The sequence below is a fragment of the Canis lupus genome, chromosome 7, assembly GCF_003254725.2.
Source record: "Canis lupus dingo isolate Sandy chromosome 7, ASM325472v2, whole genome shotgun sequence".
Classification (NCBI taxonomy): Eukaryota; Metazoa; Chordata; class Mammalia; order Carnivora; family Canidae; genus Canis; species Canis lupus.
In genome coordinates, this window is record NC_064249.1 from 2,029,208 (window position 1) to 2,054,384 (window position 25,177).

Sequence of the window (25,177 nt, forward strand, 5' to 3'; positions counted from 1 at the left end):
ATTCCTTCATCCAATTCCCACCCCTCTGTAAAACATCTCATCAGCATTTCTATTTTAAAAGTGGCAAATGTTACAATGAAGAGACATGTACTTTTAATATTGGGAGAAACAAACTTTATTCACTCTATAGTGAGCACTGTAAATTTCAAAATACAAACCAATGAATTTCATAGCTATTTCAAAACTATCTACTTTTGATAGTAAGAGTGGTCTACTTACTAATGTCCAAATGTGGTAACTTCATGTCTCCACTCATGTTATTCCTTATGACATAGTGCCTTACTTTGTAAAAATCATAAAACCTACTAAGGCCCTGTTCAAGTCCCACATCTTCTAGAAACCACCTTAAATATTTCACTCCCAAGGTTATCATAAATCCATAAGTAATATATACATATATGAAAGTTTATAATAACCAAGTACTTACTATCTTCACTAGCCTTTTGCTCTGAATCCTTACTTTTACTAATATATTAAGAAAGGAAAATTTGAGAATCATTTTAGTCACAGAATTTAGAAGCCATTTAATTCAACTTTTAAAATTTATAAAGAAAATGAGGCCCACAGAGTTCAAGTGCCTTGGGAAAGGTCATGAAGCTAGTTAGTGGCAGAACTCTTCTGACTTTAAGTCCATACTCAGTTTATCATAGCATTTTTTTTTTAAACAAATTCCTTAAAAGAATGAATGCTGAACTCAACGTCACTGGCTATAAACTTTAGAGATCTTTCAAGTACGGTTGCCAGATTTAGCAAATAAAAATATGAGATGCTCATGCAACTTATACCAAAAATTTTTTGGTATTTCTCTGAAATTCACATTTAACTGGGCATCCTACTTTACAATAAAAAGGATATTAGAAAGAAAAAGAGCAACTTGAAAAAAAAAAAAAAAAACCTGGGAAAATAACATTAGTAAACTGTTTAAACATTTTCCCAGGACATGGTCCTACTCAAAATGCCTTCCTTTTAAGACACCAACTAATCCAATAATCAGAAATACATCATCAGCAGATCTAATAAATCTGAAGAAATACCTTTGGAATTCTAATTTTGGTCTAGCACTAATAATATTGCAGTGCAAGTATCCCTCATCATATGCATATATTTTACCAAGAAGATGGCTGTAACAAGAAGTTTCATAAAATAATTTCATTGGACATTTAAGTTGAGAATAGGTGGGAAAGGACAAAAGGTAAGAAATGTTATCATCCAACACCACAGGCCCTGATTTTTTTTTTAAAGATTTTATTTATTCATGATAGAGAGAGAGGGAGAGAGAGAGAGAGGGAGAGGGAGAAGCAGGCTCCATGCCCGGAGCCCGACATGGGACTCGATCCCGGGACTCCAGGATCACGCCCTGGGCCAAAGGCAGGCACTGAACCGCTGAGCCATCCAGGGATCCCCGGCCCTGATTATAGCTAGATAAATCATAGACAACAAGGTTAGCATCTAGTCACTTGGCAAGCTAGCCTGAGTAAGTAGAAGGCGTGGCAACTTCTTACCAATTGCATAGTAATAAAGAAAGAACAAGTCATTCTATCTCTTGTCCCTAAAAGGAGAAAAGGATCAAGAATTTTGCTTTTAGGGATCCCTGGGTGGCGCAGCGGTTTGGCGCCTGCCTTTGGCCCAGGGCGCGATCCTGGAGACCCAGGATCGAATCCCACATCGGGCTCCCTGCATGGAGCCTGCTTCTCCCTCTGCCTGTGTCTCTGCCTCTCTCTCTCTCTGTGTGACTATCATGAATAAATAAATAAAATCTTTAAAAAAAAAAAAAAAAGAATTTTGCTTTTATGGGAATAAAAAAATCAAGAATGAAGTGATTAAATTTCCAGCCAAACTAACCAGTTCAAATGCCAAAAATCTCATTGTTAGATAATAGAGATTTCTTTCCCTAGTTTATGCAGAGTGCCTCATAATGATGACACCTGTACTTTGCAGTAAGACTATGTAAAATTACATAGTCTATGTGAAATTTTCATAAAGATTCTAACAATTGGAAAAAAGAGAAAATTCATTTGGAAATAAAAATATGTATTGTGCTAAAATAAAATATGTATTAATCCAAATATTTAAAAATGAATCGGGATCCCTGGGTGGCGCAGCAGTTTAGCGCCTGCCTTTGGCCCAGGGCGCGATCCTGGAGACCCGGGATTGAATCCCACATCAGGCTCCCGGTGCATGAAGCCTGCTTCTTCCTCTGCCTATGTCTCTGCCTCTCTGTGTGTGTGTGTGTGTGTGTGTGTGTGTGTGTGAGACTATCATAAATTTAAAAAAAAAAATTAAAAAAAAAATGAATCACATTCATTTCTTCATTTACCCAAATGAACTCATGTGCAATTGCATGAGGCTAAGTGCTATTAAAACATCAAAGTGGTATAATACAAGTAGTGTCCAGATGCTACATTATAGCTTTACTTTTTTTTTTTTTTTTAAGATTTATTTATTTATTCAGAGAGAGAGAGAGAGAGGCAGAACACAGGCAGAGGGAGAAGCAGGCTCCACGCAGGAAGCCCGACATGGGACTTGACCCCAGGGCTCCAGGATCACACCCCAAGCTGCAGGCGGCACTAAACTACTGCGCCACCAGGGCTGCCCTATTATAGCTTTTCTTAAAGGTGTTTCACCCTGTTTGGAATATAAATGGCATTTTTTACTTCATAAAACTGTGTTTACTGGGTCCTATGTCAGCAAATAAAATCCCTATTTAGTTCATAATGTGTATACAATACTGTAGAATTCAATCATTATATTTAATAAACAAGATTTCTATGGAAAAAGGCCATGAGTGTTTTAACTTAGGATGATGCCATCTTAGCTCATTCCTGATTAGAACCAGGAACAAAACTGGGGCAAAGGATTCAACTTCCACAGGATGAGAAAGAGAAAAGGAGGGAAACTAATAGGAAAGGAATGGGGGAAGAAGGAAGGGACAGGGAAAGAAGCTGGTGGAAGACAGGGAAATGGAATATGTGATCTGGAGTGATGGGAAAAAAAAGACTTCCATTCTGATGTACCTCTAGGGTAAAAGGACGTCAACAAAGTTGGGATGAAGAATCAAGGATGGATAGTATATTCAGCAGGTAGTCAGTAAGCCAAATGAGGGAAATCACTGTGATCCCAAAATAACATATTTAGGCAAAATATTAGGTGGTCTCCCACAAAAGTTTTCTATTGAAATTGGTAATACACCAAACAGCTTTGCCTTTCCTTTCTTTTTTTCTCTTTCTCTTCTAATAGAGGTATCAATAACCAGGAGCATTAGACCAAAATGAATAGAAAAACTGTATAATAATAAAGAAAATTTAAATTATCCAACTGGAAGATAAGATCTCTGAACACTAATGATTTCTTACACCTTAATTCAAATGCTACACAATATGTTTAAAGAGCTCTCATTATGGTACATATTAAAAGAGATGATATACTATAGTGTAAGAAATATATTTCTGGTCTTATTATATGACAAAAACACAAATTTTCAAAGAGGAAAACTCTAAAAGCCACAATAATTTTTAAAGAATGAATCCATATTAATGTTTCTTCTCCCTTTATAGAATAACCATATGCACGACTTACAATTCCTGGAATATATTTTAAAGGCTGGTCTTATTACAAGTCATTATAAGGCTGATACACTGATAATGTTTTCTTGTTGTTTCATACATTTTACCAAAGGCAAAACCATTATTTTTTGCCAAAAGTACTCCAGAAATTAAGTTCTGATCATCAACAATTTTTCCTAAACCCCTTCATTCAATTAACCTTCATTTTGTACTAATACTCACTTGGCATTTATGACATGCTTCCTAGGGCACAGTTACCACCACCAAAAAAAATAATTTAATGAACACATCTATTAATTAATATATATATTTCCCAAACTACATATATATATATATATATATATATATATATATATATATATATATATGAACATACACAGTCTATTCATATAGGCACCTTTTTTTCTTTGAAATATATACCTTTTGACCTCCTGGAGCTTCAACTGTGTGGTGTTCTTTCAATTTCTGTTCCTGTTCCATAATGTCTTTCAAATGTTCATTTACCTTAAAATATAAAAATACTAATTTGAATTTATATTCAAAGATGACAATAAAATAACATGCACCTTAAAATGCCTGTGGTCAGATCTCTGATGTCAAATAGCAGTACCACTCAAATGAGAAAATTTCATTTCCCCAACTAGAAACAGATATTTTACAAGTGTTTTATTTGATATCCTAAAATTAATTTATTAAATATTTATTGAACACCTACTATATGTAGGAGCTGGATAGAGTTCTAGAGAAAAAAAGTACTCAATTATATCCAACTTTAATGCTTAGGCAATAAATTTTTTTTAATCAAAATTTTATAATCTCTTTAGGACTAGGAAATGGAACTATTTTCTGTAAAATTAATGTTTTCATTACCAAAGAAAACATCAAGGTTTTTTTTTAATGGCATGAAGCACTTATTTTTAATTTAATTTTATTATTATTTCAATTCCAGTATAGTCAACATACAATGCTATATTAGTTTCAGGTGTACAATATAGTGATTTAACAATTCTGTGTATTGCTTAGTACTCATCAAGATGAGTATACTTTTCATGCCCTTCACCTATTTCATCCATCCCCCCAACCCTTCTCCCCTCTGATAACCATCTGTTTGTTCTCTATAGTTAAGAGGTTTTTTTGTGTCCTTTTATCCTTTCTTTGTTTATTCTGTTTCTTAAATTCCACATGAGTGAAATCATGTGGTATTTGTGTTTCTCTGACTTATTTCCTTTAGCATTATATTCTCTAGATCTATCCATGTTGTTGTAAAGGGCAAGTCTTCCTTCTTTTTTAATGGCTAAATAATATTTCAGTGTGTGTGTGCGTGTGTATATCCACACACTAACAGAAAACACTTTGAACAAGTTCTTAATTTGTGATTTCACAACATGTCCCTGAATCATGAGTGAATTTTAGTGCAGTCATAACGCCACAGCCAAAATAGATGAAAAAATTTCCGTATGAGAACTTTCTAGGGAGAAGGTCTAATTTATCTCCTATTAGATTATTCAAACAGTCCATAGTCCAAAAAGGTTAAGAAACAGTCTGCATAGTACATAAAATATTTCTTAAGAATTAATTTAAACAATTCTGGATTTTGAGTTAATGATTTTAAGGTCACTAAGTAATAATAAATGTTCAAATTGTTTAATTATGGCACTCTGGAAAACACTGATAGCATTATCAACCATCACAACTCTTAACTAAACCCATAATTATCTGAGCTCTTTTGCCTAAAATTCAGTTTAGTGGCTAAAAATGAATGGAGAATTTTAATTTATGATAAATTTAATTAACAATAGTCACTAAGAATCTTCTATTCATGATATTTCTAAGGGGTTAATAAGGGGTTTAATCAACAGCTTTATTTTGTTATGTGAATCTGTGATGCTCTAAAATTTCCTACTTAATCTCTGAGATCATCAATTTGATTGTATAAAAATATTTTTTCTAAGAGACAGTAAAATTAGAAAAGATCTGGGTCTGAATCAAAATCTGCACTTACAAACTATGACCTTAATAATTTCTTGATACCTCTGAGCCTCAGATGCTAGTTTGAATAAAAGCTACTTCATAAAACAGTTTAGGGTATTATGGCTCAAAAATTGTCCCCAGTGATCCCTCTTGGGTGTGGGCAGGACCTAATTTGCTTCTAACCAACAGAACACAACTAAGGTGGTGGGCTATCACATCAGTGATCATATTACATAACATCCTAATTTCCATCTTGCTCGCTGACTCTCTTCTCTTGCTGGCTCTGAGGAAGCAAGCTGCCATGCTGTGAGCTACCCTATGGAGAGGCCCACATGGCACAGAACTGCCAGCCATGCCTCCAGCCCAGAGACAGTAAGAAACTGAGGCCTTCAGTCCAACTGCCTGCACTGAACCCTGCCACAACCACAGGAACTTGGAAGTGGATCCTTCTGTAGTCACACTTTCAGAGAACACTGCAGGCCAGGCCAATGCCTTGACTGCAGCCTTGTCACAGACTTTAAGACAGAGGATGCAGCTAAGCAGTGCCTGGATCTGTGACCCTCAGAAACTGGTAATACTCTTACTGAAATAATAAGAATAAATAAGTAATGAAATAAGTAGCTGAGATAATACAGAGAATAAAGAAGATAATGTGTAAAATATACCAAGTACAGTACATGATACACAACATATACTCCATAGGTAGAAACTTATAGTCATTGCTTATAAATAATACATCCCCCCAAAGCAGTATCAAATAGCTAAATGTCTGTAAGGACTTTCATAAACTCTAATAAAATATTTTAAAAGCTTATGTAATGGTATAAATCATCCCAAAAGCCAAAATTATGATTGTAAGAAAATTTTATATGTTGATAATTCATTAACTTTTATAATAGGGAGAATAAAAGAAAACTGTAAGACATGTTGTAGACATGACAAGACATGGCCATGCTATTAACTTACTTGGGTACTTAAGATAGACAATTGAGATAATTAGCTTAGTGACTCTTAAACCAGTTCCTAAATGCTGGCTACAAAGTTCTACCGTTGAAGTTGAATCATGATATTTTTTGTGCAACTCAAAGATAAAAGTTAAAGGAACGTATCACAGAGCTCATCATTACTTCGAGGTATTTTTTTTTTAATTTTTATTTATTTATGATAGTCACACAGAGAGAGAGAGAGAGAGAGAGAGAGGCAGAGACATAGGCAGAGGGAGAAGCAGGCCCCATGCAGTGGGAGCCTGACGTGGGATTCAATCCCGGGTCTCCAGGATCGAGCCCTGGGCTAAAGGCAGGTGCTAAACCGCTGCGCCACCCAGGGATCCCTACTTCGAGGTATTTTACCACTTGAACCAGTGCTGAGGACTAGTGAACTAGAGAATAATGTAACAAATAATTGTCTTTAGCAATATGAATTAGGTAAAAATAAATTGCTAAAATGAAATACTAAATTTAAAATACCCATTAATTTAAAACTATACGCTAGCTTTTTTTTTTTTTTTCCCATTTTAAAATATAAAATAGTAGGGCTCTTGGCAGGCTCAGTTGGGAGAGAACGCGGCTCCTGATCTCAAGGTTTTGAGTTCCAACCCCATGCTGGGTGTGGAGATTACTTTAAAAAAAAATTTTTTTTTAATTAAATACATAACAGTAATGTGTATCCTTGCCCTAATATAAGTCTAAAGTTAGTCAATATTTCACCTTCCTCCTGAACAAAACAAACCTTATTTGAAAGGCTTTAAATCAAATCACCTCCTCTCATCTCCGTATTATTTCAATTAGAATTACAGTTCTGGGCAGCTCAGGTGGCTCAGGGGTTTAGTGCCGCCTTCAGCCCAGGGCCTGATCCTGGAGACCAGGGATCGAGTCCCATGTCGGGCTCCCTGTAGGGAGCCTGCTTCTCCCTCTGCCTGTGTCTCTGCGATGTGCTCTCTTTCTGGGTCTCTCATGAATAAATAAAATCTTTAAAAAAAAAAAAAAAAGAATTACAGTTCCTTCTTATGGGCCTCAAAATTAGATACTATGACTTTTTTATAATACTTATTTAAATTTACTCATATATATACTGATTTTGCTTTTGATCATTGCTTCCTACTTCCTACCTTTCTTCCAGGTTCAATTTCCTTCTTACTGAAGTACCACCTTTTAGTAGTTCTTTCTGCAAGCGTTAAGTGATGAACCGTCTTTCTTTCTTTGAACAACTTTTTGATTTAACCTTTAGTCTTGAATAAAAGGTCTAGAACCCTAGGTTCATTGCTATTTTTCTTCAACACTTTGTAGATTTTGCAACATTATCTTCTGGTTGCAAACACTACTGTTAAAGAAGTCTATTGTAGTGACTGCCATTCTTTTAAGAGACTGTCTTTTATTTTTGGAGTTCTGCAGATTTATTACTATACATATGTTGATGTGGATTTATTTTAATTTATCCTGGTTGGAACTCACTGTGCTTCCTAAATTTGAAAGTTTATATCTTTATTGTAGAAAATTTTGTATCTTGGGGTGGCTGAGTCAGTTTCAGCGTCTCTCCCTTTGGCTTAAGTCATGATCTCAAGGTCCTGGGATGGAGCCCTGCACCTGCTCAGCAGAGTCTCCTTCTCCCTCTGCCCCAATCCCCGCTCATGCGCTCTCTCTCTCTCTCTCTCTCTGAAATAAATAAAATTATTTATTTATTTATTTAATTTATTTATTTGAAATAAAATCTTTTTTAAAAAATTTATATCTCTCCAAATATATTCCCTTTCCCTCATTTTTCTCTGATAATCTCTTTTTGGAATCCCAATTAGGCCTATACACCTAACTATGAACCTTGATTTCTTTTTTTTTTAAGATTTATTTATTCATTCATGAAAGACACACACACAGAGAGAGAGAGAGAGAGAGAGAGAGAGAGGCAGAGACACAGGCAGAGGGAGAAGCAAGCTCCATGCCGGGAGCCCGATGTGGAACTCAATCCCCGGTCTTCAGGATCACGCCCTGGGCCAAAAGCTGGCACTAAACCGCTGAGCCACCCAGGGATCCCCTGAACCTTGATTTCATATATTCCATCTCACTCCTCTGGGCTTCATTCTGGGTAGTTTTCTTTCAGTTAACTAATTTCCCTCTTCAACTACATTGGACAAGAGTTGTATTAGGAGGCTAGGGGTACAATGAAATACAAATCTAAAATGGTCCCTATAATCGTAGAACCAAAAAAAGGGACAAGAGATCAAATTTAAAAATGCTATTAGAAGAACTGTAAATAAATAAAGAAGTGAGAAGAAAAGAATGGGAGTGGGGGGGACCTATTTTAGGAAGGCTGGATTTATCAGAGAGGTAACTTAAGCTGAGACCTAAAAATGAGAAGCCAGCCATGATAAAAACAGAAAAAAACCAAACCAAAACAAAACAAAAACCAGCATTCCAGACAAAGAATAAACAATAAAAGCAAAGGTCTGTGGTGGGGGAAAACTTGGTATGTTTGAGGAACTGAAAAAACAGTATGGCTGAAACATGTTGAACCCAAAGGAGGGATTACAAGATGAAACTGGAAAAAGAGGTAGGGCCAAATAATGTTAGGGTTCACGTGTTCGTAACTTCTATGTGTCTCTGCATGATTTAGTCACTTAGTACAATCTTACCTTCTGTGGTTTTGTTTGTTTTTCAGTTCAAATTCATTTTCAGCCAATAATGCTAACTAATTTAGCCATACTATTCCTATTTTTCTATGATAGGTTTTTTATACCTTTATGGGCTATTATCCAGAAAAAATGGCAACCAGGTTAGGGTGAACCAAAATAATAGCCAAAAGGAGCAAAAACATACTAAATCTGAGAGGCAAGAGTGAAGTCATAATGAGAGAATAAATAATGAAGCTCGTATTGGTAGACTGGAGCAAGAAAAAATACACCAGGAGGTTCAGTGGTTTCAACCTCTATGTAAAAACTGAACAGGGTGGATATGGCTGCATAAAGGTGCCAAACAATCCCAGTTAAGTGACTTACTTATCCTTCTAAGAGATTCCCAAAGTTCTAACATGCCTAGCTTAATTCTGTAGCTTTATCTAACTTTTTGATTTCTTAAACAGCATCTCTCTGCCAAACACTGTGCTAGTCTAGGCACCAATAAAAAAAAAAAAAAAAAAAAAGGCACTGTACCTGTCTTCACATAGATTATTCTAGTTTAAACAATTAAGTAAATTAATTAAGAACTCTCATAAGTGCTATGATGTAAAGCAATGGAGTGTTATAGCAGAAAATAATATTTGACAGGTATTTATCTGTCAGGATTTCAGATAAGGTTGTAAGGAAAAAGTGCTAGCTAAACTGGGAAATGATGGAATGGAACCCATGCAAAAATCTGGGAGATGAGCTGCCCAGGAACAAGAGACATCATGATCAGAGGCCCAGGGGTGAGGCATACAGCTGGAACGAAGTGAGAAAGGAGACCAGTGGCCATGGGCCAAGGACGGAGTACACAGGGTCAGACTGGATGGTATTCTGTAGGCCATGGTACATTCTGCATTTTAAGTGTAAACTGAAGCCCCTATGAGTTTTTTTTTTTAAGCATATGACCATTTTATTTTATTTTTTAAAATATTTTATTTATTTATTCATAGAGACAGAGAGAGACAGACAGACACACAGACAGACAGACAGACAGACTCCACGCAGGGAGCCCAACATGGGACTTGATCCCGGGTCCCCAGGATCACACCCCAGGCTGTAGGCGGCGCTAAACCACTGCACCACCGGGGCTACCCGCCCCTATGAGTTTTAACAAAGGAGTGACACGATTCAAGTTACATTGTAGAGAGATACTCTGAGAGTTCTGGTTCTGGTAATAGTGGAATAGCATATATTATACTAAGCTTCCCAGAACCACAATTATAAACTGGACAAAGTATAAAAAGCAATTGTTGAAGGTAGTGGAGAGCAACCAAAAGCAGGCAGAAATGAGAAAGGACATGACCTCTGAAAGAAAGGAACATGTTGAGTGAAATTTATGTTTCTATGGTTTTCTCCTAGATCCACATAACACATAGTGGCTAGAACTCAAGCAGAAAACTAGTTTTGTTGGATTGAGGACCTGAGGGAGAAATCTAGGCTGTCAGAATGGCTAGATTTTGAGGAAAAATTATCCTGGGAATGAAGGAATCACTATGAGGGAGACCCCAGCTCCATGTATAAATGACCCTCAAATCCTTGGCTGAGCCCTGAAGTATGCATGTGTAGGAAAGACTTCACAGTGTGCAGAGGGGAGTCAGGTACTAGGAGGCTGAAGAAGTGCCTGCTGCAGAGGAGATGCTGTGGCACTTGAGTCCTACCAAGGTAAGCACTTTCTTTGGGTTCCCCACTGAAACTTTAGAAGGGTCACACATGATTTACAAGTAAAGACTGAATTTAAGACGAGTATAGAGAAGGATTCACTGGATTTGTCAAGATAGAAGCCATCTTCCAAACCAACTCATGAGCAAACTCAGGATAGGAATGGGGATGGGAGAAGGAGAAGAAAAGGCTAGTGAATGAGTAAACAACTCTGGAGAGGTTCTGTCTATGGAGGAATGGGGTTGTATCTGGGTAGGGAAGTTTCATTTATCAGGAAGAGAAACACTAGAGTAAATCTATATTCTTGTGAGAATGATCCAACAGGGAGGGAGAACTGAATGATGCAGGAGAGTGAGGGAATAACAGCATGGTCCACACACCAGTAGCATCACCTGAAGCTTCTTAGAAATGCAGACTCTCCACCCAGAACCCAGACCCACTGAGTCAGACCCTGCATTTTAACAAGTTCCCAGATGACTCTAATGCACATGAAAGCTTGATAAGAACCAAAGCAGAGGATCGATGACCATAACAAAGGAAGAAAGAGTTCTAGAGCTATAAGTAATAAGAAACTGCCCTTTGACAGGAAGGGGAAGGGTACTTTCTCCACTTTAACAGCAGGAAAGAAAGAAAGACAAGGAGTACTGATGCAGAAAGGTTTACAGATTTGGTAGCAAGAAGAGAAAAATCCCACCTAATGGCTCCCCATCTCTGGTCTCAAAAAAGGATGAGGCAAGGTCCTCAACTGACAGTAACAGGGAATGGGTTATGGAAAGTCTGAGGATTAGAGAAGAGAGAATGAAATCATCTCGAAATATGAGAAAGTGAACTTCTTAGGGACACACTTCTTGGCCTGGCAGTAAGCACTGAGTGTCCACTTGAAGTTTGTGCTTATAAATTTAAAGTGAAACTAGCTTCTTTGTGTAGATTTTTCCAGCAATATTTATTTACATAGGCGCACCGTAGAGAGAAGGTGGGTAACTGAACTCAACCAGGGTTTTATCAGATAAGTCACAAGGATGGAAAAGGAGGCAGCATGACTGACAGTACTTGCAAGAATGTAGTTCAAAAAGGAAAAATGTCAACTGAGATTCTAAGAATGAACAGGCTCAATGGTTTAGAATTCATGATGAGGCTGAACACTGTTAATAGCAGGGGGTATTAGAGTAAGTGATGGAATGATTTAACAATGAGATGCTTGCAATAGGAATATGAAGGTTACATCCTGATGATGAATAGGCCTAGGATGTGACCAGAATTCTCCATAGCTGAGGAGGAGTGAAAAAAAAAAAATCACTAAAGATGAAGAAATAAAGGAACTCCAAGGGGAGAGTATTAATTGGGCCTCCTACACTGATAATGATGATAAAGTTTTTATGTTTATAGCTTCTTGTGATGCAATCATTCAAGGGAAGGACACTCGAAGATATAACTGTTAAATCTGCTCAGGTTTTATGGGTAAGGTTTCACTGTCTCTGAAGTAATAGTTGCAAATGAATGCACATCAAGAGGAATTAATTACTCAATCTGGCAAGGGGAGTGATTTATTGACAATTTAAGCATCTTCAGGGCACAAGTATAACTAATCATAGTTCCATAAAGATTTCTAAGAGGAAATCTACAATTGATACAATCTTATGCAACTTAGTCGAGCAAACATAAGAATCATATAATAGGAAAAAATTACTTCCTTCTTGGATTAAAAAAATATTTACCCAACACTCACAGTATATAATACCCTACTCTGAGTGCTGGGAATTTTATAATTATCTAATATGAACTAAATCATTATTAAGTGTAATTATAGATATTGCTGAATATACAGAAATTTATTTTCATCATTTTAAAAGAATTTTTTAGTCAAAAGGTAATGAGAAAATTTAAGCAACTTAAACAAATTTAGCTTTCATTTTGATTTAAAACAAAAACAGTAATGCAGTATACCTTAGTCTGTTCAGGCTGCTGTAACAGAAATAATCATAGAATAAGTGGGTTATAAATAAATTTCTTTTGTTTTTAATTTAAATTCAATTTAGTCAACATATAATGTATTATTAGTTTCAGGGGTAGAATTTAGTGATTCATCCATTGCATATAACACCAGTGCTCATCACATCACGTGCCATCACCCAATTACCCCATCCCCCCCACCTACCTCCCCTCCAGCGACCCTGTTTATTTCCTGGAATTAAGAGTGTATTATGGTTTGCCTCTCTGTTTTCTTTTTATTTTCCTTCCCTTCCGCTATGTTCATCAGTTTTGTTTCTTAAATTCCACATATGAGTGAAACCATACAGTATTTGTCTTTCTCTGGCTGACCTATTTTGCTTATTAGCAAAACATCCTCTAGTTCCATCCAGAAATTTATTTCTCATACTTCTGGATGCAGGGAATTCTAAGATCAAGGGACCAGCAGATTTGGTGTCTGGTGAGGGCCTGCTTCCTGGACATCTTCTTGGTGGACATCACATGGTTAAAAGAACAAGAGAGCTTGCTGGGCCCTCTTTTATGCAGGCATTAATCCCATTATAACCTAGTCACCTCCCAAAGGCTTTACTTCCTAATATTATCACAATGGGGATTAAGATTTCAACATAAGAATTTTGGGCAGAGAAAACTGCAATCTATAGCCGACTGGCAATGCATAATTGAGGATTTCACTTTTTCTGGTTGAGACTTATTTTTACTAAAGTGAGTATATTCCTACCTTATTAATCCAGTACATGACAGCATCCTCAATATCATAGGGCAGATCCGTAGCTTGAAAAAAAGCTGAATACTGTTGAGCACACGCAATTACTTTCTCTATACTGACCATTTCTACGGTATAAGCCATCATTAGGGTATCTATCATGGCCAAATGAGCACTCTGCAAATATAAAACAAGAACACACAGTTTAAAAATTACACTTAGAAACTGCTGTTTATATATTTTAAAATATTAATAATTTCTAGCAAACATAACAGAACTAAATAAAGATTACAGAAGACAAGCCTCAAAAAGAAAGCACAATTGAGAGATGGGCTAACTGAACCAAATTATCATTGAAATAATTATTGAGGATCTTTAAGACACTCAGAAAATGTTCCTTTTCCTGTTTTTCCTATTTTTAATAATGCTGTAATCATTTACTCGGCAATACAATTTAAAAACTTCAAAATGCTGTGCCTGGCATGCCCGTCATTAATGGTACTAGTCAATTTCTGATCTTTGACTATGCTCTTCTCAGGCTTCACATCCACATAGTAGAAGTTTATATTTTCCTCTTCTAAAATGTCTCTCAAATCTACCCTCTCCCTTATTCTGGTTGCCACAGTTCCAGTACAGACCATCAACATTTCTCACACTTGAAGGAGGCAGAGAACTCTCTGATTCTCCTGGTGCCAGCTTCCTCCTCATCCTATTCACCTGGCAGCCCAGGACTTCCAATCTTTCCTTTGCCTTTTTTGTTCATTGGTGTTGTACATATTCACTTGTTTTTAAGTACGAAAGTGTTGCTATACGTTGATTCTTGAAAGTTCCAAACGTTATAAAGCACATAAAGGTAGAAATAACCTCTCTCCTAGTCCTCCTCTCCTAGCAATGTGTACAGTCTGCTATGCATTCTTACAAAAAAATTTAGTGCACACTAAGTAGGTAAACATTTACATTGTTTCTTATTCTCTGACATTACACACAATGCTACAACATCATATATCTCTAGGAATAATTCTTTGGCTCTACTGGGCCCAAGAGCAACTATATTTTAAGTTTTCATACATAACCATTAATCTGTTCCCAAGAAAGTTTCTGGCAACCCTCATCTCCCACCAAGAACATATCACTGTGCCTGTTTCCTCACATTTTTTCCCAGCATTTGATACCATTCACTTTTTATCATATGTATCAGTCTGAAGGGTTACAAAAAACTCCTCTCTTGTCTGACTTTGCATTTCTCTCAATAATGAAGATGAGCGTCTTTTTACATGTTAAACAACGAATGTATTTTTTCCTTGGAAAACTGCCTACTTGTATCTTTTTGCCTATTTTTCTCTTTGGGATGTTCATCTTTCCTTATTTCTTGATTTGTGAGAGCTCTTTATATATTAGGAATATTAAGAATATGTTATCCTGATAGCAAATACATTTTCCTAGTCTGCCTTTGGATTTTCAACTTTGTTTAGAGTATAGTTAGCTACAGGGAAGCTCTAAATATATTCTTGGTAAAATCTGTCCATCTCAATGTTCTCCTTTATGGCTTCAGAATTTACCCATGTTTACAAAAGGCTTCCCCACCCCAAGAATATGGAAATAATGTCCTCTATTTTTTATTACCTTAAATCTATCTAAAATTTGTTTTTGAAGACATTAAAAGTAGGGATTAGTCATTTTTCCAAATCAGAAATTTCATCATATCATTCTCTCATGAAGTCTACCTCATTTACTTTATAAAAGTCTAAAGTTCTTTAGTAGAGTTCTTTAACAGTTGGTCCCTACCTATAAGTCTAGCCTTATAACTCACCATTTCCTTCTCCTAATCTACACTCCTTTCAAAATAGCCACAGAAAACTGCTATTCCACAAATCTGTCACCAAATTTCAGGTTTCCATGCCCTTGCTATTGTCATCTTCCTTACAATATAGTCTAAGTCCTGACATTGGCCTGATTGTTACCTTCATTCTAAAGGTTTTTTTCTAATTCACTTTCCAATCAAAATGACTCATTTTTCCTACAGAATGAGTACAAGCTTCTACAAGATAAGAGTTTGTACTTGCATTAAATTCTGACTTATGGGGCAGCCCAGGTGGCTCAGTGGTTTAGCACCGCCTTCGGCCTAGGGTGTGATCCTGGAGACCTGGGATGGAGTACCATGTCAGGCTCCCTGCATGGAGCCTGCTTTCTCCCTCTCCCTCTGCCTGTGTCTATGCCCCCCTCTCTCTGTCTCTCATGAATAAAGAAATAAATATTTTAAAAAATAAAAATAAAAATAAATTCTGACTTATGTGAAATAGGGCATGGGCACTGGTATATTTAAGAAGCACCACAGAAGCCAGGGTTGAGAACTACTGACTTATCTCACCGTAGTACAGTCACCTGTATACAACACTAATTCCCTACTGAGACAATAAGATTTTTGAGGGCAAGGACATGATCTTAGTTATCTTCATATTTCCTATACCTAATGTAGTACCTGGCAACTAACAAGAGCTGAAAAAAAGGAAAGAAGCGGGATGTCTGGGTAAAGAGTTGGTTAAACATCCAACTTTTGATTTTGGCTCAGATCATGATCTCAGGGTCATGAGACTGGAGCCTGCTTAAGATTCTCTCTCTGGGGGATCCCTGGGTGGCGCAGCGGTTTGGCACCTGCCTTTGGCCCAGGGCGCGATCCTGGAGACCCGGGATCGAATCCCACGTCGGGCTCCCGGGGCATGGAGCCTGCTTCTCCCTCTGCCTGTGTCTCTGCCTCTCTCTCTCTCTCTGTGTGACTATCATAAATAATAAATAAAAATTAAAAAAAAAAAAGATTCTCTCTCTGGGAACCTGGGTGACTCAGTGGTTGAGTGCCTTTGGCTTGGGTTGTGATCCTTGGGTCCTGGGATTGAGTCCCATGTCAGGCTCCTGTGTGGAGCCTGCTTCTCCCTCTCCCTTTGTCTCTGCCCCTCTCTCTGTGTTTCTCATGAATAAACAAATAAAATCTTTTTAAAAAAGATTCTTTCCCTCTCCCTGCTCTCACACACTCTCTTTCTCAAAATAATAATTAAAAATAAAAATAAAAATAAAAATAAAGAAGGAAAGAATCCTATCTGTGGGTCACCATAGAGAATGAAGAGCTAACTTTACACTGGAGCTGAAGAAAGCAGGTTTTGACAAGGAGGTGATGGAATAGCCTATCAAAAACTTAGCACTATTTATAGAAAGGCAGATACTTTATCTTAATAATGGCAACCATAAAACCAATGGTGACTCTTACTTAAGTCTAACTTATGTACCAGATACTATGCTCTTTTCATTTCAGATCTTTTCTGAAATAAGGCTGGAGACAATATACACTTTCTAGAACTCTCACTACTCTCTAAAGGAATTATCATTTACATTTTATATGTGAGGAAGCTGAAGTTCACACAGTTAAATAGTTTGTCCAAACCTAATGTGCTCTTTCTACTGTTATCATGCAGTTGGCAGAAATCAAGTCATTTAGTTAGGCAAGAAATGTTTTAGAAATGATAAACATCATATGCAAGAAAAAAAATAAACATCAATAGTTATTACAAATTCAGGTATCTTCATATTCTACTTTACCAGAGAAGTCTTTTCCAGACTGCTATTGCCCAGAAAGCCGAGGTATTCCTTCAGACTCAAAATGACGCACTGTACCAATTCTAGCATTTCCTTTCACTCAACTCATTTATCTGTATGTGTCCTCCTACTAAACTCTGACCCAAGAAAGCAGAGATCCTGACTTTTTTATCTTTGTCCCTCACACAATGTTTTAAGGAAGAAAGTTCTTAAAAATTAGCATTTAAGAGAATTAAAAATTTTAGCAGAACTCTTTTGAACAAAAATGTGGGAAAACATTTCAAGAGCCATAAAACCATTCCTGTACTCTATCAAGATTCTCTGCTTCTCCCTCTGCCTATGTCTCTGCCTCTCTCTCTCTCTATCATAAATTAAAAAATTTAAAAAAAAATCTAAAAAAAAAAAGGGATCCCTGGGTGGCGCAGTGGTTTGGCGCCTGCCTTTGGCCCAGGGCGCGATCCTGAAGACCCGGGATCGAATCCCACGTCGGGCTCCTGGTGCATGGAGCCTGCTTCTCCCTCTGCCTATGTCTCTGCCTCTCTCTCTCTCTCTCTGTGACTATCATAAATTAAAAAATTAAATAGGGATCCCTGGGTGGCGCAGCAGTTTGGCGCCTGCCTTTGGCCCAGGGCGCAATCCTGGAGACCTGGGATCGAATCCCACGTCGGGCTCCCAGTGCATGGAGCCTGCTTCTCCCTCTGCCTATGTCTCTGCCTCTCTCTCTCTCTGTGACTATCATAAATAAATAAAAAAAATTAAAAAAAAAATAATAAAATAAAAAATAAAAAATTAAATAAAAAAAAACATAAAGATTCTTTCTCTTGGCAATTTACTCCACAGGTATAATTTGGGAGGAAAAAAACAACTATGTGAACGAAAGTGATCATTAAAATTATATATATATACACATATATATATAAAACAAAAAGAAAGGAAACAATGTTACAACCATAATGAGAAATTTATAGTATCTTAAACTATTTAATAATAGGAGAAAATATGCACAATACAATATTGAGTGAAAAAAAACAATAGATATAATAATATTCAAGATATACACACACACTGATATAATGCATACATCTATGGATATACATCCATGTATGGATATACACAGGTAGCATATATAATACAGGAAGGAAAAAGCTGTGAAAAAAAACTTAGAGTACCCTGTTATGGTATACAAGAAAATGCACATAAAATCTACAGTTTACTTCAAAAATTAGGATAGTAAACATTAAGTATAATTACTAACATATTTTCAAAGCAAAAACATGTTCTCATTTCACAGATTACTTAACTTCTATAAAATCAAAAACAAATTTTTAAAAACTCCACTCTTGTCCTTAGTTATTTTTATATGTTCAGCCACTTTTAAGCTAAAAACTTTCAAAATAAATAAGTAAACTAAAAACTTTCAAAGCTTAGTATGATTTTTTTACCCTTTAACTTTACAATATGAGATAAACTAAAAATTATGCAAACAGAAAGGAGAGGAAAAGCTGCATATAAAAAACTTAATACATCATGCAAATAAAAAAGTATATACATAACGAATCTAGAGAAGATCAACAGTAAAAAAAATAAACTCTAGGCCACATCAGTATAATGTATATCTCTAAGTAAAATATAGATATGTAATTTCTTACCTAACGCATTAAGACCAGAATAATAATGATGACAGCTAAGAGTCCTATGTGCCATGTGATGTTTTGAAGACGCAATGTGTTCAGCATTTGTATAAAACTCATTTCATACGACAACCTTGTGGGAGGGATTATTATTATACTTATTTTACAGATGAGAAAATTGTGCCTGTTCAAGGTTACTCAGCAAGGAGGTAGTGATGCAGGGATTCAAACCCAGAAGTCTGGCTCTCGAGCCCCCATCTAACAGCAATATTGCAGACTCATCCCAATGCTCCCGTCCTTGAGTCTGTGAAAGGCAGCAGGGGGGCAACAGTGGCAGAAGCAACATTTGTGCATCGAGGCCGCCAGGTGGCAGAGCAGAACGGGCCGTCTACGAGCAGCAGCAGAAAGACTGCTTACAGAATAAAAAGCAGCTCCAATGAAAAAGGAAAGGATACAGAATCCCAATGAATTTACTTAACAGAGCTTAAAGTATTATACAAAGGCCAATATTAGGTTCTATATCTGTGTTACAAAAGTTATATTTTTGTTACTGCCAATCAGTGGAGTCTACACAAAATAAGTTACATTTATGTATTAGAAATGAAAGTTAAAGCTATTAGAGTGTTTAGCCTCATAAATTAAGATAAAAGTTCTAGTATTGTATGTCTAGTGTATGTATTTTATTATTCTTGTATCAGATTTAGACACAAAACTTAAGAAATTCTTAAAAAGAACCTAGGTCTTGGCCTACTGTGGTATATAGTAGCTATAGTACCTACCATGTCCAAGCAGTCCTAGAGGGATAGAAGAGGGAACCAAGACTTAACAAATTAATCATGAAGATTTTGAATTATTCTGCTAAAATGATATGTACAGCATATATACATCAGACTGTGGTTTGTCAAAGTTAATTCCAATTCAGAAAATTATACTTTACAGATTATTTTTAAAACAGGTTTATTGTAAGTTTCGTTTCTCTTTAGTTTACATGGAGATAAAGTAAAATAGCACTTAAAACCCTACTGAAATACCACTACACACTCATTAAGACTATAATTAAAAAGTTACATAATAACAACTGTTGGCAAGAATGTGGAGAAATCAGAACCCTTATACCCTGGCTAGTGAAAATGTAAAATGATGCAGCTGCTGTGTAAAAGAGCTTGGCAGTAAACAAAGTGAAACAAAGAGTTATCTTTGGTCCTATAATTGTACTTTTAGGTAGACCTATCCAAAAGAAATTAAACCATATGGGGGCACCTGGGAGGCTGAGGTTGTGATCCCGAGGTCCTGGGATTGAATCCCACGTCGGGCTCGCCGCAGGGAGCCTGCTTCCCCCTCTGCCTGTGTGTCTGCCTTTCCCTCTGTGTCTCTCAAGAATAAAAATAAGGGATGCCTGGGTGGCTCCGTGGTTGAGCGTCTGCCTTTGGCTCAGAGTATGATCCCGGAATACAGGATCGAGTCCCGCATCAGGCTCCCTGTGGGGATCCTGCTTCTCCCTCTGCCTGTGTCTCTGCCTCTCTCTCTGTGTCTTTCGTGAATGAATAAATAAATCTTAAAAAAAAAAAAAAAAGAATAAATAAAATCTTTAAAGTAAAATAAAACCAAATGTCCACACAAAATCTGTTCATAAATATCCATAATAGCCAAAAAGGCAGAAACCTGAATGTCCATCAACTGATGAATGTATAAACAAAATACATATATTCCTTCCATAAAATGGAATACAATTCAACAATAAAATAGTGATATACACAACACAGATGAAACCTTGAAAACAACATGCTAAGTAAAAGATGCCAATCACACACACACAAAAATACGTATTATTCCATTTATATGAAAAGTCCAGGGCAGTTCGGGTGGCTCAGCAGTTTAGCGCTGCCTTCAGCCCAGGGCCTGATCCTGGAGACCCAGTCCCACGTCAGGCTCTCCGCATGGAGCCTGCTTCTCCCTCTGCCTGTGTCTCTGCCTCTCTCTCTCTCCTCTCTGTGTATTCTCATGAATAAATAAATAAAATCTTAAAAAAAAAAAAGTCCAGAATGGGCAATATATAGAAATAGAGAGTAGATTAGTAGTTGCTTAGGGTTGGGGGCAGGAGATGGGGAGATAAGATGGTGATAGTAAAGGTGTAGGGTCTCTTTTCAGTGTGATAAAAATTTTCTAAAATTGTGGAGATGCTTGCACAATTCTGAATATACTAAAAACTATTATGTTGTACACTTCAAATGGGTGAAATTATTTGGTATGTCAATTATATGCAAGCTGTTACCAAAAAACATCAGATTAATTTGTGATGCTCATCTCCCACTTTTCCAGTATAATACCTTATATATTACCATTTATGACTCTAGTAAGCCTTACCCATATGTTTCCAAAGTATCTTTATAAATACTTCAAGGTGAAGGGTGGTTTATTTTTCTAGATAAAAGGTTATTTTAGTATTTTAAGAAATGCCTAAGAAAGATCATAAATGACCTTTAAAAATAAACTATATATCTTTTATCTAAATTAGCTGGAGTGATAAGAAACTGAAAATAAAAATCTGTGAAAGGAAAAGAGAATTTAGCATATTTACGTATTTTCCTCTTTTATCATCAATGTGTAATTTCCTGCTTAAAGGTATGTAGAATAAAAACTTAAGGAAATAATCAAATGTTAATTATTTTTAATAAATAAAATAAAATAAAATAAAATAAACCCCACTGTCTAGAAAAATAAATCACCCTTCACCTTGAAATAGCTAGAATCTTAAGAGAGAGATTTCTATAGTTGGTATGAAAATAGAAATTTTCCAGAAAAAATATAGACAATTCTAATCATAATGTCTGTCCTCTGGGATAAGGAAATCTTACTTATTAGCACATTAAAAATCCAGCCTATCAAGTGAGTTGACACAAGCGACAAAAAGCACTGGCCTTAGAAACAAAGGAATATACACGACCAACAAAGATTTTAGTTGTAGCCTCCAGCAGAATGACAGTATTGCTGTTCATGACCTACTCAACCTGTATTAAACATAGGACCAAAGAGTGACACTGTTGCTCTGCTATTATCAGATAGAATGGTGAAAATGGCAGCACTGGCAAGGGAAGTGATGGCCACAGGATTTAAGATTACTGAATGGCCCCTCAGATTCAATATTATTTCTGCCAAGATTTAACAAATATAACACAAATATACAAATATAACACAAATATAACTCTTTAATCTCTTTCTGTAGGGGTAGCATGGGCATCTGATTTATCTTCTGTCATTTACATTTGGTGAATTTGATAATCACACTACCCATTGGAGAACTGTTTTCAAGATAATTTTAAATCAAACTGACACTAAGTTTTATTACAAAAGGAATATATACAAAAACTAGTACAGCTCAAATGTCTATTAAAAGCCCCTGACCAATGAAAGATACGTCTCCTTAGCAGTTCCATCAACTACATCTGGAACATGTCTAACCTTTAATGACAAGTGTATTTAAATGAGGCTCTACGGGGTAGACATATACAAAAACAGCATACCAGTAGCCAAATACATATGGTAAACAAAGAAAATAGTTCACCGCAGTGGTTCCAAATCTGGCTGTTTATCAAATCACAAATTACCTAGCGCCAAACCTTAGAGGTGGTGATTCTTTAGATTCCCAGAGAGAGGCCAAAGAATAGCATCCTCACAGGAATCTTGACTCCAATAGTCTCCACAGCCACAAGAAATTAAACCTCTAAGTGCATCTCTAATCACACCATTTCACAAGGAAAAGCCTTCTGTGACTACCCAGGGCCTTCCCACAAAATAAGTCCCAAATTATTTGATTAATTAAGTTCTTCATGATCTTAAAATAATCACTCTTGTCGGGTCACATCTACTACTTCTATTTATACCCTATGGTCTAGTAGTGTAAATGAAGAGTAAGGACTCAACTGCACCACCTACTATGTGGTTTTGGGCAAAGTCCTCAATTTCTTTGTGCTTCAATATTTAGGGCTGGGGTGAAACACTCAAAAGCTATGCCACTTTGTAACCAGGAGGTAACCTAGACTGTCCAAGCAGACTACTCAACCTGGCAGAAGTTGCTACAGCAACATTGAAAAATGCACAAAAAACAATTGTGAAAATGCTGCCTGCACTGTAACTACAGCATGGCTGGAGGATGCGGAGATACTGCTGATGGAGGGAGATCTCTGCCTGTAGAGCCATATTAAGGTGGGCACCGGAGGCAATGCAACTGTCCCTAGCCAAGAGCTGCATTAGGATGAGGATGTACCTCTCTGGGAACAACTCCTTGGGGGAGGTGCTTATTTTAATATTCAAATATGGAAAAACCCTATGGCTTCAGTTTTGAATTACAGGTAATCAGTAAGAACTTGTGATTATACATGTATAATTTCCCTAGCCCTAACGTGAAGAAAGGGCCTAGAAGCAACAGCTACTAAAGTAATAATAAATAACATATCTTGGTATCTAAAGAACATTTCCCCCATAAATATAAAACCAAAGCTTCTTAGAAAATGTCTTAATCCAAGTCAGAGATAGAAAAAGTACAAAATGAACCTGGAATATAACAGTTGTGTCAGAAAGAAAGAAGTATTCAAAGAATGATGGGGAGATGTCAAAAGGTGATAGAAGCCAGCTTACGTGGGACTCCCTCTGGCCAAATATAGGCCCACTTGAATATAAAAAAAAAAATTAATGACAATAATGAGTTATAATACAAGGAGTTAAAGAGAATCCATGAGTCTATGGTGATAATCATTAAGGGGGAAAGAAAGAGCTTCTCTTTACAGAGCAATGCCAAATAAGAAATGTAAAAGGAATGACAGTATTTTAAAAGTCACCATATTCCAACCACCAATGCTATAATTAATTCAGCAGAGATCAACAGATGCTGAAACCACTAGGTGGAACATTACTGGGAAACAATATGCAATCAACATCAAAGTATCACTCCGCACAATACTTCCTCATTACAAAGGAAGATATGGTCAAACTTAGTATCACCAAAAATGGGACCAATTGACATGAATGATATGCCTCCTGATGAGACTCAATGGAAAGTATACAATATCAATAATATTGATTCTCACAGGATTCCAGGTACCCATGACCACCTATGTAAGTCATTCTTGCCAAAAATTTTAATCTGAATCTAATTAGGAGGAATTGACCAGAAAAGAGGGGGTTAGGGTATACTCTACAAAGTAACTTGTTTGCATTCTTCAGAAATGTCAATGTCATGAAATAATAATAAAATAAGGTAGGAAGAGAAAACTGTTCTAGACTTAAAGAGAACAAAAACACATGACTAGCAAAAAGTAATAAATGATCTTTGAATGGTTCCTGGTTTGAGAAAGGAAGAAAAAAAGCCTTTAAAGAACATTTTAGGCACGATAACTGCAGAAATATAAATACGTACTACATGTTAGATAATATTTTGTAACAACATTTAATTTCTTGGTGTGATGACAGACTTTAGTTTTGTAGAAAACTGTTCTAATTTTCATAAGATTCTGAAATGACTGTGTGTGAGTGTGCGTGTGTGTGCCAGAAGACAAGAGACTGAGAAAGAGAGGGAGCAAGGGAGGAAAAAGGAGGAGAAAAGATAAAAGCAAATATAGCAGAGTATTACTGTAAAATATTTTTAAACTTTTTTTTTTTAAGATTTTATGTATTTATTCATGAGAGATACAGAGAGAGATAGGCAGAGACACAGGCAGAGACAACACAGGCAGAGGGAGAAGCAGGCTCCATGCAGGGAGCCAGACGCGGAACTCGATCCCGAGACTCCAGTCTCCAGGGCTGAAGGCGGCGCTGAGCCACTGAGCCATCCAGGCTGCCCAAATACTTTTGAACTTTTTAACAAACGAAAAGTTTAGAATAATTTGGAAACAAAGCTCATATTCATTTTCCACACAAATTGGTAGGAACATTTTATACACACACCCTTATATATGCTATACTTAACTCACCTAAGGTCTAAAGATGAATTTACAGATCTTGTATTGATACTATTACCCTAAAAAAATTATGTTTATAGAGCAAGCTCTGTCTGCATGATGGCTGGCTAAAACTGGAGCTGCTAATATATCCATGGAGTAAGTTGTTTCTGGGGGCACCTGGGTGGCTCAGCAGTTGGTCTGCCTTTGGCTCAGGGCATGATCCTGGCGTCCTGGAATCAAGTCCCACATCGGGCTCCCTGCATGGAGCCTACTTTTCCCTCTGCCTGTGTCTCTACCTCTCTGAGTGTCTCTCATGAATAAATAAATAAAATCTTTAAAAAAAAATAAGTTGTTTCTGTTTACCTTCTGATTCCTATGTTTTTGGTGGCTTTCTTCCCAAGCCATACCTCATAAGGAATGTACTTCAAATGTTTATTTGTTCAGTAAAGAAGTCATTAGATGGGTATGGGAAAATACACAACCTTAAT

The 25,177-nt window shown here is 36.6% G+C and overlaps 1 protein-coding gene across 6 annotated transcripts in view; it reads right to left on the minus strand.

Annotated features, from left to right (window-relative positions):
* CAMSAP2 (calmodulin regulated spectrin associated protein family member 2) overlaps positions 1 to 25,177 on the minus strand; it is a 116,934-nt gene that overhangs the window by 35,812 nt on the left and 55,945 nt on the right. For all 6 annotated transcript variants that reach the window (XM_025458610.3, XM_025458609.3, XM_025458611.3 and 3 more), the window contains exons 3-4: positions 13,553 to 13,714; positions 3,984 to 4,067 (exon numbers count right to left, since the gene is read on the minus strand). In XM_025458610.3, the coding sequence (XP_025314395.1) occupies positions 3,984 to 4,067; positions 13,553 to 13,714 (246 nt within the window). The remainder of the gene's footprint in view (positions 1 to 3,983; positions 4,068 to 13,552; positions 13,715 to 25,177) is intronic.